This window comes from Ambystoma mexicanum, chromosome 12, assembly GCF_040938575.1.
Source record: "Ambystoma mexicanum isolate Mex_15411 chromosome 12, UKY_AmexF1_1, whole genome shotgun sequence".
NCBI lineage: Eukaryota > Metazoa > Chordata > Amphibia > Caudata > Ambystomatidae > Ambystoma > Ambystoma mexicanum.
Window position 1 is genome coordinate 386656763 of NC_090936.1, and position 14464 is coordinate 386671226.

The window sequence follows — 14464 nt, forward strand, 5'->3', positions numbered from 1 at the left end:
CAGTTTAAAATTCAAGTGATAAAAAGGAAAACGTTTTTCAAAAGCGTTATCTAAAACAAAAACAAAGAGTGAAAAATGGTTTGTCCTCTCGAGCGGTGTTTGCTGAAGAATTCATGCATGCACTTGTTTAGAGGACTCGCTGCTGTGTGAGCTACTTGCAGTTGGTATGGTAGGTTGTCTGTTTTATACAGTTAAGGACAACCCCACTTCAACACTAGAGATTCCTACTCGTCGTCAGGTCGCTCTGTTTTAATTTTTATACTGTATCTGTCTTTTCGGAAGAGATATAAAGAAAGGGAGCAATCTTAAACTGTGACGTTATTTGTTTTCACTAGATTAGATTGTTCTGAAGCTGACCGGTTTCAGTGGAGTATTGTAGATAGACCACTTTCTTCAGGGCTATAGGGAAGGCGCCAGCCTGCGTGCCTTATTGGTTTTGGGTGCAGCATAGTCTGCAATGGTTGTTGTTCTTCACCTGTAGTGATGACAGGAGGGGTGGGGGGAGAGAATACAAGTCCCATTTAGCATCTCTCTAAATTATAAAACTGCCTGTCTGATATGGACAGTGTACCAAAAGGTATGGCTTACCCTCTCCATGATTGTTAGTTGCTTGGTAACTTCAGGAGTGGGCACTGTTGCAGGGTACCTGGTAAATGTGGCACCCAGTTACCTAGGGGCCAAAGAACAGACATCAGCCTGTTGTCTCATGTACATTTAGGCAAGACATAGAGCATTTCATGAGTCATAATCTTATTTGGACATCAGTTTGCAACGTTCTCTATCTTGTAACGAGCCACGCTACATGGCGTGGACTCGTGTTGAAATAACATCTGTTTAAAGGCAACAATCTGCTAAGATCGGTTCTGGCTCTTAAAATGAGTCTGTTGGCCCGAGTGTGTGTGTCTCTCTACCCCGCGGACGGGGGAGTGACAGAGCGCGCGCCGGGTGTTAGGAAAGATTTCGTAATTGTAGGTAATTTTCCTTCCATGTGGCAACCCCTAAACTTTTTGCTGTTGTTTTTCACCTTGTTCTTGACTTTGCCAGAGAAGTGCAGCCTTTTGCCGCACTCCTCTGGGCTTTCGCTCCTTTTCTTACGGGGAAACTGACATGCCCTTAAGACAGTCAGTACCGGGGAACGCTGTTTCCCGTAGTTTCTTTTATCGTGTTGCGGCTTTAGTGCAACATGACACAAGAGGGCACTGTAAGCTAAGTTACAGCTCTCTTGGGTCTCTAGCCTTCTACAGGCCCTAGATACTCTTTTAGGATGGTATTTGATCGGTGCAAGTCATTCAGGGACTCGAATGGTGGCAGCGATCGTTTTGTTTATTTTGAGCTCCTTTTGGCGTTCTGAGCACGTTTTTCGCACTGAACCCAAAATGGTGGCTTGGCTCCCAAAATGGCCAGACCACGAGGCTCCTTTGTCTTGTCCACTGACCGTCTTGCTCCCTTCACCTTCCCCAGGTCGAGCGACCCGGGGCCTTCCTTATTTGGGCATGTACTTTCCCGCGAAACGTGGTTGCTTTCGCGGGCTTCTACATGTCGTTTGTGTGCCTCCAGGGTGTGGGCTGGGATGTCTGGTCCCAATACACATCCTGGGTGCCAGAGAGTCTAGGGTAGTGTGAATGCCTGGGACCACCGTGGTCCGTGATTGGTCCACGTATGGTGTGTGTGTTGATGAGTGGATCTCCCATTGGCTCCCCTCCGTTTTGGCGCGAAGGGAACCGTGGATAAGAGGGAGCTGGAAACACCACTACCAGGTCGATCGCCTGAGTTCTCACGAACGAAGGAATACAGGAGCCAAGTATCCTGCAACGAAGAGGCTGGACCGAGGAATCGCTGGTGACCCGCTGAAGGAATCCTCCTTTGCACTGCTGTCGTCCTGTGAAACCCTTTCCTCCTTGGATCGAACCAGAAGGCCTGTACTGGTGCTTCGACCTTTGGAATAGCAGGAACAGCTATTCCCGGCGACTTCATCATCTCCTGTCAAGTAAGCCTTCGGAAGCGTCTCTGGGCCATCCAGTTGACTGACCAGCTTACAAGGGAGTCCTGCTCTGTAACCGCCGCCAGGTTGTGTTGTATTTCGAGTCCTGGTCACTCTCCCACGCTTCGTACACTTGGCGTTCCCAAGTCTGAAGGGAGGAGTGTACATTTGGCTCGAATACACACGGCCGCTCCGTTGTCCTGCTGCGGCAACAAACTGTGCTGGTTTCGTCGATTGGGACATCTTTTTGCTCTACACGACTACGAGGCGTTCCCTGCTCTTCTGAACCTGCCAGCTGCTGAAACTAACGTGGAGAAGCCTGGGTCTGCTTGCTTCGGGGACCGGTGAGTAGTTTAGCTAGGATCTGGTCGCCCTCCTGCAGTATCCCATTGCTTTTCCCTGCTGTGTAAAAACAGCACCCTTTTGGCCGTACTCGCGCTCTGCTTCTGCCCGCTGTGGAGGCTGCGCTTGAGTTGCAGAACCTGTTCTCCTTCTGTTGTGCACTAACCCGAACTGCCTGACTTCCTCTGAAGAGCTTCTCCTTTTGCCCGTTGGCACCGGCGTGGCAGGTACTTTGAGCACAAGGCTCCACTCTTCGCAGGGCTCGGACTTCCATCTAGTTAGGTGCCTCTGAAGGCGAACTGAGTCTAAAGCGTTATCGCACTGCCTGTTTTCCTTCCCTTTTAGGTGGACTACACATTTCGTGCTTATAACGCTAGCGACTGTTGTATTTGTATATATATTGTGTTGATATGGTATGTGTTGGTTTAGTATTGTGATATTGTGATTTTCTCGCTACGGTCATTGTTTTAAAGGCCTTAAAATAAATGTGTATCTATTTTTGATATAACAACTGTTTGGAGTAGTTTGTAAGCGCTCTTGCTTTGTGTGCTCATTGCGGGCTTTCAGTCACCCTCACCCCTCTTGAGACCTAGTCTTGACCGCCGCGATCGCTACCTTGATTGGTCTGGCTTGTCCAGAGGTTACCCTGTTCCAAGTAATTAGGTTGGCCTTCTGAACTTCTGCGCCACCAGGACAGAGTTCAGAAATCCGTCTTAACACCGGGTCATACGGAGGGCTTACCTTCTGTTCTTGTGTCAGGCGTGTGGAAGGTCTGACGAGCCGCGCATGAATTCAGAACATGGCGGCTTGTCAGATCGAATGTGTACCTGTTGCCATGACGCTCTGGGTGTCACGTGGGGACAACAAAGATGGCGGACCTCAAGGGCCTGTGGAGAGGAATCCTCACCACCCCTCCCCCTGCCCCCAATTTCCGATTGAACCCCACCTGGCAGATTACCCCAATGTATTCCCACTCATTTCCCCCTGCAGCCCTCACCCTGTTTTATCAGGGAGGTTCTACTTCTAAGCATGTGCCAGTTACACAAATGCTGCTCAAGGGGAATTTAGCAGGTCCCATCACCATTGCCTTTGTGTTGATCTCATTATGACCATCTTCTTGCAAATGCTGTAGTTACAAAAGGTTCCCAGTTTTTTTTTATGCAGTGCTATTTCTGTGAGAGCGAGTAGTCTGACAGTAGCAGGAAGGAGAGGGAATGTCCTGGCCTCCCACTCTTGGTATATCCAGTTGCTGGCCTTGTTAATCATTCTGGAATAGCCCAAAAAGAGTGAGAGTCGGCAGACAACCATGGCTGGCACCCATTCATACAGAATTCTGTTCCCCATCCACGCCGTCTTTGACTCTTGCCATATTGTTAAGTGTCTCTAGTATCAACATGTGACATTTCCTCATGTGACTCTCGCAATAACCTTCCGTTGAATTAGTCGTGAGCGGCTTTCAGATCTTACACATCTTTCTCTCTTTTCCCTTCATCTCAGTAGGGAGTGCAGTGTGGGTCACAGGATGCAAGAGAAGGCTATGAAAGAATTACATGCTGAACAGGGAATTTTTAAGGTGTCTAGATGTTGAATTCATAAATGTGATATGAGAACTTCACTCTGTTATGTTCATAAATGTGATATGAGAACTTCACTCCGTTATGCTGAAACAACCGGCTCCCTCAATCCTGCATATGGGTCTGTGTGTGGCATTTCTGCATTTCACAACTGGTGGCCTTACTTAGTTTGAGGGCTTGGGGTATTCATGCAACTTAATTACTGTTAAGTGTGAATCTTGGAGGCAATTGCTGAGTAGTGCAGCTGATTAATTTGTTCCAGAGGTAAATTGTAAGGCATGATGCTTACATTTGTATCAGATGAGAATGGCCATACAGTCTTTAGAGTATCTGATCTTCCCTGCATCAGTTATAACTAGCATGTTCACATGACGGTAGGTGCACTCTTTACATGGGCATCACTGGAAAACTGGTGCCGAGTCTTGGTATATCGAGTTTTGGAGATATATTGATCTATTTTCCAAATTGATCTAGGATGAGGCAATATCGTTAACATGGAGATATATACATCATCACATATACTATTGTTTTTATTTACATTTTGATATTTACGCAGCTGTATGTATTCTCACACAGAAAGAGGAACCATGTATTTGCACTTTATTTTGATAAATGGGCCTCATTAAGAGGTTGCCGGTAAAACCAGCTGCTCAACTGTGGGTTACTGGCAACCCCGTAAAACTATTACTGCCGCCTTACATCCAGGTGCTACCACAATATCACAGGCGGCGGAGGTATAGTTATTTCCCATTCCCATGAATGGGACTGCATGGGTATGGGAAACCTGAAGCACCGTTGTTAACGGTGCCGGTGCCTCGGTGAAAAACATGCCGGTAGGGGCCTGAACTCCTGGCAGGTCAGGCCTGCTGGTAGTTCAGTGCCCCTACCGTCATGCTTCTAGTTTGGTGGTCTGCAAAGGGTGCCGGTACGTTGTGACATGTGAAGGCATCAAGAAGTAATACCTAGACAACAGATTCAACTTCCTAATTGAAAGCTTTATTTTTCTTATATGTCAGGATGCAGTAAGGCCTTACTTGCCTTATACAAAGGTGGGATTTCCCTTCCTAAAGAAAACTAAGGATAGTTTGTGTCCGTAAATTCACATAATAAGTCTGTCTGTGTCCAAAACCTACTACAAAAAGAGGTCAGGCTGCCCCTCTGCAAGAAAGAAACCAACATGATAACCTGTTCTGTGGGAATGTACCCACTCAGAGTCCGCAGCCACATGTTTTAGCTCACTGTACCTTTCACAAAGGTGGAATATCCATTTGCATATCACTCTGTCCCGCCCCACTTGAGCAGTCCAGCACTAAAATGCTAGGCAATCCTCCTCTGAACAAGAGTAGCAACAGCAACCCCAGACACGTATTTCGGCCTAGTCGGGCCTCATCAGTGAGTTGGAGCTGTGCCTCTCTGAGCACAGTGAGCAAGGGGTCCACGCCTGGATAACCCTAAGTAACTTGGGTACAGTAAGCCAATATGTGGCTGCAGACTCTCAAGTGGGCACCCTCTCATAGAACAGGCCAATAAGCTGTGCTTGCTCTCGCAGAGGGGCGCCTGTACCACTTTTTCTATGTTTAAGGAACTTAGGGTTGGTTACCATAAGTTACCTAGGGTTATCCAGACGTGGGCCTCTTGCTCACTGCGCTCAGAGGCACTGCTCCACCTCGCTGATGAGGCCCGACTAGGCCGAAGCACGTGTCGGATTGCTTTTGGTACTCTTGTTCAGAGGATTGCCTAGCATTTCGGTGCTGGACTGCTCAAGTGGGCGGAACAAAGACGGATATGCAAATGGGTATACCTCCTTTGTGAAAGGTACAGAGAGCTAAAATGTGGCTGCGGGCTCTCGAGTAGGCATCTTCCCATAGAACAGGTAATTAAGCTGTGTTCGTTCTTGCAGAGGGGCGTCTATACTTCTTTTTCTGTGTGTCTAAAACCTATACTTGCCCTCACAACTAACTGTATACAATTTGTTGGGATATTGGCAACAAAAGAAATGGTGTTAAAAAAAGTTCCAAGCTTAGACTCAGTTTCCCCTTTCCTATTTTCAGAACAGTTCCAAAAGACCTTGGGTCCCTTTCCCCAAGAGTTCATCACTGTTCACAACATCTCAGGGTTCCCTTCCCCAAGAGTTCAACACAGTTGACAAGGTCTTGGTGGTTCTCTCCCCCAAGAGTTCAGCTCTTTCAGCTTTCAAAACAATACCAGTTAGAATCTTTAGTCATCCCAGTTTTCCATTATTTGCATTTAGGACTCTGTTTCTTCGTTTTCAACTTGCTTCAATACATATGGCAAAACACAACATTCTTTATATTCTCTTCTCTTGACTCTTTGCAAGCGGGAGCATTCGGTCTAGGTGTAGTTATTGGGCCTCGCGTCCACCCATTACAGGTCACGCAACCGACAGATCTGTGTACTTGATTGTTGCAAAACGCCAATTTCTTTACATTTTGTTTTCCTGGCTTTTACCCAAGTAGGGATCCCTCGGTCTAGGCTTTGTCAGATCACATGGTCCACCCATTACAGGACACGCATACAGGACACGCAACCGATATCCCTGTGCACTTCAATATGCTTTCTGTGTTCATCTGACTTTTGCCAAAACAGGTTTTCTCTCTCTCAACCTGTGGCTCCTTGGATTCCTTTATCCTTGGCCAGTGCTCAATTTCGCATTTCATATCTTTCGTAGCAATCTTTTAACTTGGCCACCACTTTTGACTTCCACTTTCATTTCCAGCTTTCTGGCTTTGCCACCACTTGTCTAACAACTCTCATTCCGTGGTAATTCCCATCACCACCTTGCTTCAATTAACGTATGTGTTCATTATGTGGCTTTGTTTTATACAGCATCCAAATATTTTTTTACTGTCTTTCAGTCACTTCGTTATTCTAGAATAAGTGTTTCAACTTTCAAAAACACTTGTAATTGTTTGCAGCTTGTTCGGCATTCAAATATGTTGGCCTTGGCCTTCCACAATACTTAGCAGTTCTTGGCTTGTTCAGCATTCATGCATGTTTGTTTCAAATCCCCCGAGCGCCCCAGTGTGAGTGTTACCTTCTTGTCACTCACCGTTGTGCGGCGGCTCCTTCAGGTTTCCCGACTTCACTTCTCTGGTTTGCTACGCCCCGCCTCCTTGTCACAGAAGCTACAACAAGCAGCATTTGCTGTCCTGGAGTGTTGTAGCGCATAGCTCCGCTCTTCCCAAGCGGACGCTACCGAGGGCACCAATCGCTCTCTTGGAGACTTGCAAAGATCGGGAGACTTCGGTGCTCCTCAGCTCCAGTGGTGAGCACCGGGCAGGGAGGACAGCAGGGTCCCAGACCCTCTCACGGCTAGCTTTGGCCCCAGCATCTTATGCACTCCTGCTCGGCTCCTCTTGAGCCTGTGACTCTCCTGCCTGCTTCACTTGTCCAAACCACATCCTTCCCTCCAGGCTGTCTCTCCTGTGTTCGGCGTTACCCTTTTAACCCTTTAAGTGCCATGGGTATTTCTCCCCAGTGCCAGATACTTTTTTGGTGATTTCGGTATGTGGGCATTCAATGGCTTGTAACTTTTTTGTTACATGAGATATCTCAGCCAAATTTGGCTCCTTTTTTCCCACATGTAGGCGGTCGTGACGCCACCCAGGAATCCCAGGTTGCTTTGGGGGGGGGGGTGAGAGAAAATAAGCAAAAAGGTCGAAAATGTTTGGTTTTTACAAAAAATGCCAATAAAATGATGTACAAAGAAGCCTGTGGTTTTTTCCTTGTAAGAGCTAGGAACAAATGGTTTGCTGTGCTGAGTTCCCCAATTTCCTGGCTTTCAAGAACAGGTTGAGTGGAAATGGAAAAAAATTATTTTGATGTAGTTATCAACCGTTTTGTTAGAGGTAGGCGATTTTGCCCATTTTTGCCAATTGGACATGCATGGACGGAATGGAAGAAAAGGGCAGGAAAGCCAAATTGGAGGACAGAAAGGCATATATTTCTGAAAAGTAGACAAAATTCCAAGTTTAGGAAGGGGTGATTTGCATAGGTCAGGCAACAACTAGGTAGGGGAAACTGCCATCGATTGGGGGAAAAGCGGGAAAATGACCGGAAAAAAAAGGTATGTGTTGGACATGGTTGGCTTGGTACGGCAATGGCTTCTATGAATTTTGAGAAAAGCAATGCTCCGCTACATTCCCCCGACTCTTGCAGTTAGTAGAGCACACATTTTTTGTAATGTTTTACAAAACAAGCTATACCACAAGCCAAACACTGAGCCATGGTACACAGGAGTTTAACGCTCACGGCCTGACCAGACGCAATTAGCATGTGTAAATCAGGAAAACCAATGTGGTGAGGAACGGCAAGCATACATTTTTTGAAAGAGCACAGGCAGACCTTTTCAAGGGTAGGTGACTTGTGTAGGTTACAAAAGTGTATGGTGGCTAAAGCAGCGACTAAATGTTGGTCACATTTGGGAAATGAAAGGGTTGTGAGACAAAGGGCACCAGCAAATGGGTCAAAACGTTATGAAAACCACACAAACACAACACTTGGCCTACCGTCCTGCGTTCCCACAGGTGTCCCGATGAAAACGGTACCTCACATGTGAGGGTGCACCTACCTGGCTGCCAAGGGGAAAGCCTAAAACACAAGTAACCCCAAGTCTGTTTTCAGAGCGGAATCTCAGACATTCTGCCGACCGGCACAACCTACAGATATGGGCCTCGGGTGTCCAAGCCACCGAGGAAAACAGGGAACCACATGCATTTCCGAAAAGAGGACACCCGTGGGAATCCGCAGAGGTATGATTTGCGCACATCGCCCCAGAATTTATTACCCAGACACCCCCGCAAAGTCCAAAATGTGGGGAAAAAAACGCTTTTTTCGCACATTTCGCTCAGCGCACCCTTCGACACACGCCCCCAACAACACATGGCCTACCGTCCTGCTTTCCCACAGGTGTCCCGATGAAAAGGGTACCTCACATGTGTGGGTGCACCTACCTGGCCGCCAAGGGGAAAGCCTAAAACACAAGTAACCCCAAGTCTGTTTTCAGAGCGGAATCTCAGACATTATGCCGACCGGCACAACATACAGATATGGGCCTCGGGTGTCCAAGCCACCGGGGAAAACAGGGAACCCCATGCATTTTCCAAAAGAGGACACCCGTGGGAATCCACAGAGGTCTGCCTTTCGCAAATTGTCCCAGTTTTTATTAGCCAATCCCTGACAAAGTGTGATATTTGGTGGGGAAAAAACACAATGTTCACTTTGTCTGGGGTTCTGGGTAATAAATTCTGGGCCGCTTTGCGCAAGTCAGACCTCTGCGCATTCCCACGGGTGTCCTCTTTTGGGAAATGCATGGGGTTCCCCGTTTTCCTTGCTGGCTTCGACACCCTAGGCCCAAATCTGTAGGTTGCCCACATGAACAAATTGTGCTGTGGCAAAAGGCTTGGGGGGTTACCAGCGGGTTACCCTTTTCCTTTTGCGCCCCCGGTAGGTGCACCCACCCATGTGAGTTACCTTTTTCGTCGGGACACCTGTGGGAACGCGAGAAGGTATGACATCTGTTGGTGGTGATGTGTTTTGTTGAGTGGACACAGGGAAATGTCTCTAAAATTTGCTGGAAATGCCGACCATTCTCAGACATTTCCCTCTGGCCACTCACCGAAACACACCGCCAACACCACATGGCCTACCTTCCCGCATTCCCACAGGTGTCCCGATGAAAACGGTACCTCACATGTGTGGGTGCACCTACCGGGGGCGCAAAAGGAAAAGGGTAACTCACTGGTCACCCCAAGCCTTTTGCCGCTGCCCATTTTGTTCATGTGGGCAACCTACAGATTTGGGCCTAGGGCGTCAAAGCCAGCAGGGAAAACAGGGAACCCCATGCATTTTCCAAAAGAGGACACCCATGGGAACCCACACATGGCCAAATTGGAGGGGCGGCCCATCTCATGTAGCCCTCCCCAGGGGCAGATAATGGGGGGGGGGGGGACTGTCCTGCACTCCTCCCTGGGCTCAGGCGTCCGTTCCTAGGAGCAGATATCTGGTCCCAGGGAGAGCTGCATGACATGGCACCCACTACATTGCTGTTGGGGGGGAGGGGGGTCAATGCCCCATCCCATTAGAAACTTCCCAGACCCTTTTGAGTGCCCCACAGCCCCCCCTAAAAAGCGTTCCACCATTTTCCATTTTTTCCTTGTTTACGAAACTTGCCCTGGTGCAGAGGGGCACATTGGTGTGCCAATCTAGCCCCGGGGTGCCCAGACCTTACTGCCCCACCCACTCGGGGGCCTGTCCCACCATTTGTGGCGGCCCTCTCCTCACTCACACCGAACGGAGGGGGGGGGCACATCATGCAGCCCTTCCTAGGAGGCTCAGGGAGGGCAGCATGAGGTGTCCCCCCCCCCCTCCCCCCACAGCCATTTGGGGTGGGGGGGGGAAGAGGGCCACCACAAAAGGTGGGGCAGGACCCCCAATAGATGAGGCAGTAGGGTTTGGGCACCATGGGGGCAGATTGCCACACTAATGTGGCCATCTGCACCAAGCGAATTTGGGTAAACAAAAAAAATCATAGAAATTCATAGGCTGCTTTTTAGGGGGGGCTGAGGGGCACCCTAAATTGGCAGCAAATGATGTACTGCAACAGAGGGTGGCCCTCAACCCCTCCACCCCAAATGGAGAGCCCCACCTCATGCAACCCTCCCTGGGGACAGATGGGGGGGGGGCCCACCTCATGCATCCCTCCCTGGGGTCAGATGCCCCTTCTTAGGAGCAGATATCTGCCCCCAGGGAGGGTTACAAGGGGTACCCCCTTTCTACTTCGGTTTGGGGGGCATCCCCTCCACCCCCCCTTTCATTCAGTAAAAAATCCATGGTGGCTAGTGGCCCCCCCACCCCCTTTCCCCATCATTTCCAATTTATTTTTTTCCATTCCCCTGGGGCAGATGGTCAGCCATCTGCCCCAGGGTTCACATGCATTTGCCCCCATGCTTTGGGGGCCGGGAGGGGGGAGAGGGCTGCTTACTTGAGGCAGTCCCCCCCCCCCCTCCTCACAAACGGATCCATGGTGGTCTAGTGGGTTGCTGGTCACAGATCGAGCGCTCTGCGCCGATCCGTGACCAGCAATGCCTCATATATGTGGTGTCCTTGGAAAGGGGAACACCCCCTTTCCAAGGACACCACTTTTTGCCAAATACCTGGTGGTCTAGTGGGCCCCAAACCTACTCCCACCTCCCCCTTCCCTCGAATTTCCCCCCCCCCCCTTTTCATCCCTGGGGGCAGTGATCATCTGCCCCCAGGGGTCTCTGCCGCTGTGGCCCCATGCCTTGGGGCCACGGGGAGGGGGGCCGCTTACCTAGTAAGCAGCCCCCTCTCCCCCTGCGTCAAAAACGGATCTGTATTGATCCGGTGGCATTGCTGCCCGCGGACCGCGCGCCCTGCGCCCGATCCGCGGGCAGCAATGCCACACAATGGGTATCGTTGTAAAGGGTAGAATCTCCCCTTTCCAACGATACCCGCCTCGATCTCTGGCTTGAAATACAGCCGGAGATTGAGGCGGACAAAGAAGGTCTCTTACCTTCTCTCTTCCCTGCAGCAGCCGAAAATGGCTGCTGCAGGGAATTTACTTTGTTTCACGCCGACGTGCGTTACGCACGCCGACGTGAAACTGAAGGTAATCCAGCCCCCTGGCAGTGAGGGGGGGACCTCCCCCTCACATAGCCCGGGGGTTGGATCTCTCAAAACAAGGTGCCGAAAAGGACGAGCTATCTCGTCCTTGGCACTGCGTGTGCACTGTCAAGGACGAGATACCTCGCACTTGGCACTTAAAGGGTTAATAAACCTGGGGCTTGGCAAATGACTACAGGTGTGAGGCGTTGATTGACCATAATAAAACCTATTAGCTGGACATGCCTGGCTACAACTGAACTCCTCCAAGGCCCTCTTCCTTGTCACAGTACCAAAGTGGTGTTTAGGGAGTGGATGGAAGTGTGCATAACTCCCGGTTGTTTTACTTCTTTTGGTATTAAGCTGATATTCTGTCTGTACTATTAAGAGGAGGCTGGTATGTGTTGATCCTGCCCAAATGATGGTGTCCTCCTAGTTGGTCTCTTCCTCATCTCAGTATAGCAGTGGCATTTCCGAGAGCCATTTGGAAAGGAAGAGAAGGGAAAAAGTTAATAGTAACCTATAAAGGCGATTTGGATAGAAGGTTCATCATGAAAAGGGAATGGGGGTACCATGTCTCACCCAAGGACATGCTCTCCCCATTTCCCAGGTTCCCTCCACCCAGGTGATCCTCCCTCGCATCTCCACCGCCAGGGTCAGAATCCAAGAATGATGGCCTTGCCGTGGCAACCTAAGCAGAGGATGTTGGGTAAAAAAGTGAGGATGCCCTTTGGTTCCTCACAGAGCTCTCACATGTAGTTGGCCGCTATGACTTTGATCCATATTGCCCAGCCCTCAGCACTATATTATCATCTTAGTGCAAACAATAGTTAATCCGTAAATGTGTTCCTACACATGATCTTGTATATCATGTTTGCCTATATGTTACTGCAAAGTTGTAATATCCAACTATTTGGCCCTGTTGGTAATGTCTTTTTTGGGGTTCTACAATTCTGTTTAAAAACATTTTTTTGCCTGGATAATTGGGACTTCAAGGTGTATTTTAATATTGATGGTTCCATGCTGCTGCATGGTGCAGAGACCAAAACCCTTTTTTGGGCCTTCATAGCGGCTCTGTAAACTGCAAGCATTGTGCCTCAAATGCTGATTTAAAATGTTTGTATTTAATCAGTCAGCAGAAACGAGACACTTAATTAATAATCATGTGATGACCAGCACTTTAGCTTACATATTCTTTCAGCTCTGCTTGTTCTTTTTGGGGCCACAATGAATTCCTACCTATAAATGTCAAATGCCATGAACAACAAAGCCTTGCCAATGCTTGTTGATCTGGTTCCATGTAATAATGTCCCCGCAAAAATGTCACCTGACAAAAAAGTTGCTCTTTTTTGCAGAGACATTACATGAAGCAGGGGACATCCCTAGCGACATTATGTATGGGGACCTTATGTATGGGGATATTAGCTGATACTGTTGATCTTTACATGTCCATTAGAAGCTTAAAAAGGCACAGTATAAAAGGACGTGACTACTCTGGTCGTCCTCAGCAGTGCAGCTGTCTTAATAGTTCTCCTATAATTAGCAATATCTGCTCATGAGGAGACATTTTATTGAATCTGCAAGTTGGTAGAGAACACAACAAGGTTGTCGGTTTATGGTGTTGATTTATGTAAAGATCTCATTGGCGCTTATTTTACACTCTTCCCCTGTCCTCCTCTGGGTTTATTGCAATACTTTAGAGAACATAGATTGCTAGGATTCCTGGGAGCCCTTTGATAAAAAAAAATCTCTTTATGCTAACACATCTTGGTTCCACAAAAGTGCACTAGGACCTTTCGTTCATTAATGCTGTTTGAGAGAGCCCTTTTCATCAGCGGCAGGAAACCATCAATGAAGCTTAGACATCAGCCGAGCATGGGATTTTATGATTCAATGGTGAAAGGCAGAAGAAATGGTGCATTTTGTTTCTTAGAAATGTAAAGAAAGAAATGCAAAAAGCATTTGAAATAATAGAAAATGGAATTAGTCAAAATCAGAACTGGACTCTACATCAGGCTAGGAGTATTGGATTGTGGTCCTGGTTTAAAAGTGCGGATTTCCACTTAGTTGAAATATACCTAACCTTCATTTTTTGACTGATGTTCTCCATGTAATGTATGTAACAATTGCTTCAGCGAAGCATTTATTTATTTTTTTCCTCCTCATTGGTCTTCAGATTTCTGCACCGAGTGGCCGGCGGCATTGGACACGGATACGAAATGCGAGCAACATTTTCCTATTGAAACTGAGACCATGGATTACATTTCAGCTGGGACATCGCTCCGTAACCCCAAAGCAAGAGTGGTGACCTTAAGGGTAAGTGCTACATAGACTTTCAGTATAATTAAGAAACATGCGTGAGGTCTGGTATTTTGTTTCTGAGATGTACAGTAAAGGAAACAAATGTGGCAGTGCATATTGAATCTGCAAATCTCACCCCAGTGCGTTAGGCTAGCATTACGTCAGACGAAATAAATGATGAAACATCCAAGTGCGCTTATTCATTTGTGCCAGTTCCTCTAAATTTAGCAAGCATCCAGTTTTTGCACAACGGCGATGGCTCTTCCTAAATGGCAACAACAATTCTCCTTTAACACCTAACCATGCAACGCTGAGCTCTAATGCTGAAAAACAAAAGGGACCTTTTTATCTGTTTGAATACAAAATAAATGGTTTTCTGTTGCTAGTGGTTTACACTTTCATTGGTTGCCCTTGTGTCTCAATTATAACCCTTAATTGCCCACTGGCAAATTAAATATTGGGGTTCAGGCTTTTTCGTGCCGACCTGTAATTGCTTTTCTGTCGGAGAGTATCCTCTGCTGCTTTCACACATAAACACGCGTGTCCGACCAACATAACATGTAACACTGAAGTGTGTTTTAAACAAATGTTTGTTCTTGTCAGGATGAGTTCTGATTTAAAG

General features: G+C 47.9%; 1 protein-coding gene across 1 annotated transcript in view; it reads left to right on the forward strand.

The window, feature by feature from the left end:
• The window catches only part of MRPS35 (mitochondrial ribosomal protein S35), a 300787-nt gene that overhangs the window by 94547 nt on the left and 191776 nt on the right, over positions 1-14464 (forward strand). Inside the window, exon 5 of the mRNA XM_069628518.1 lies at positions 13718-13857. Coding sequence (XP_069484619.1) covers positions 13718-13857 — 140 coding nt within the window. The remainder of the gene's footprint in view (positions 1-13717; positions 13858-14464) is intronic.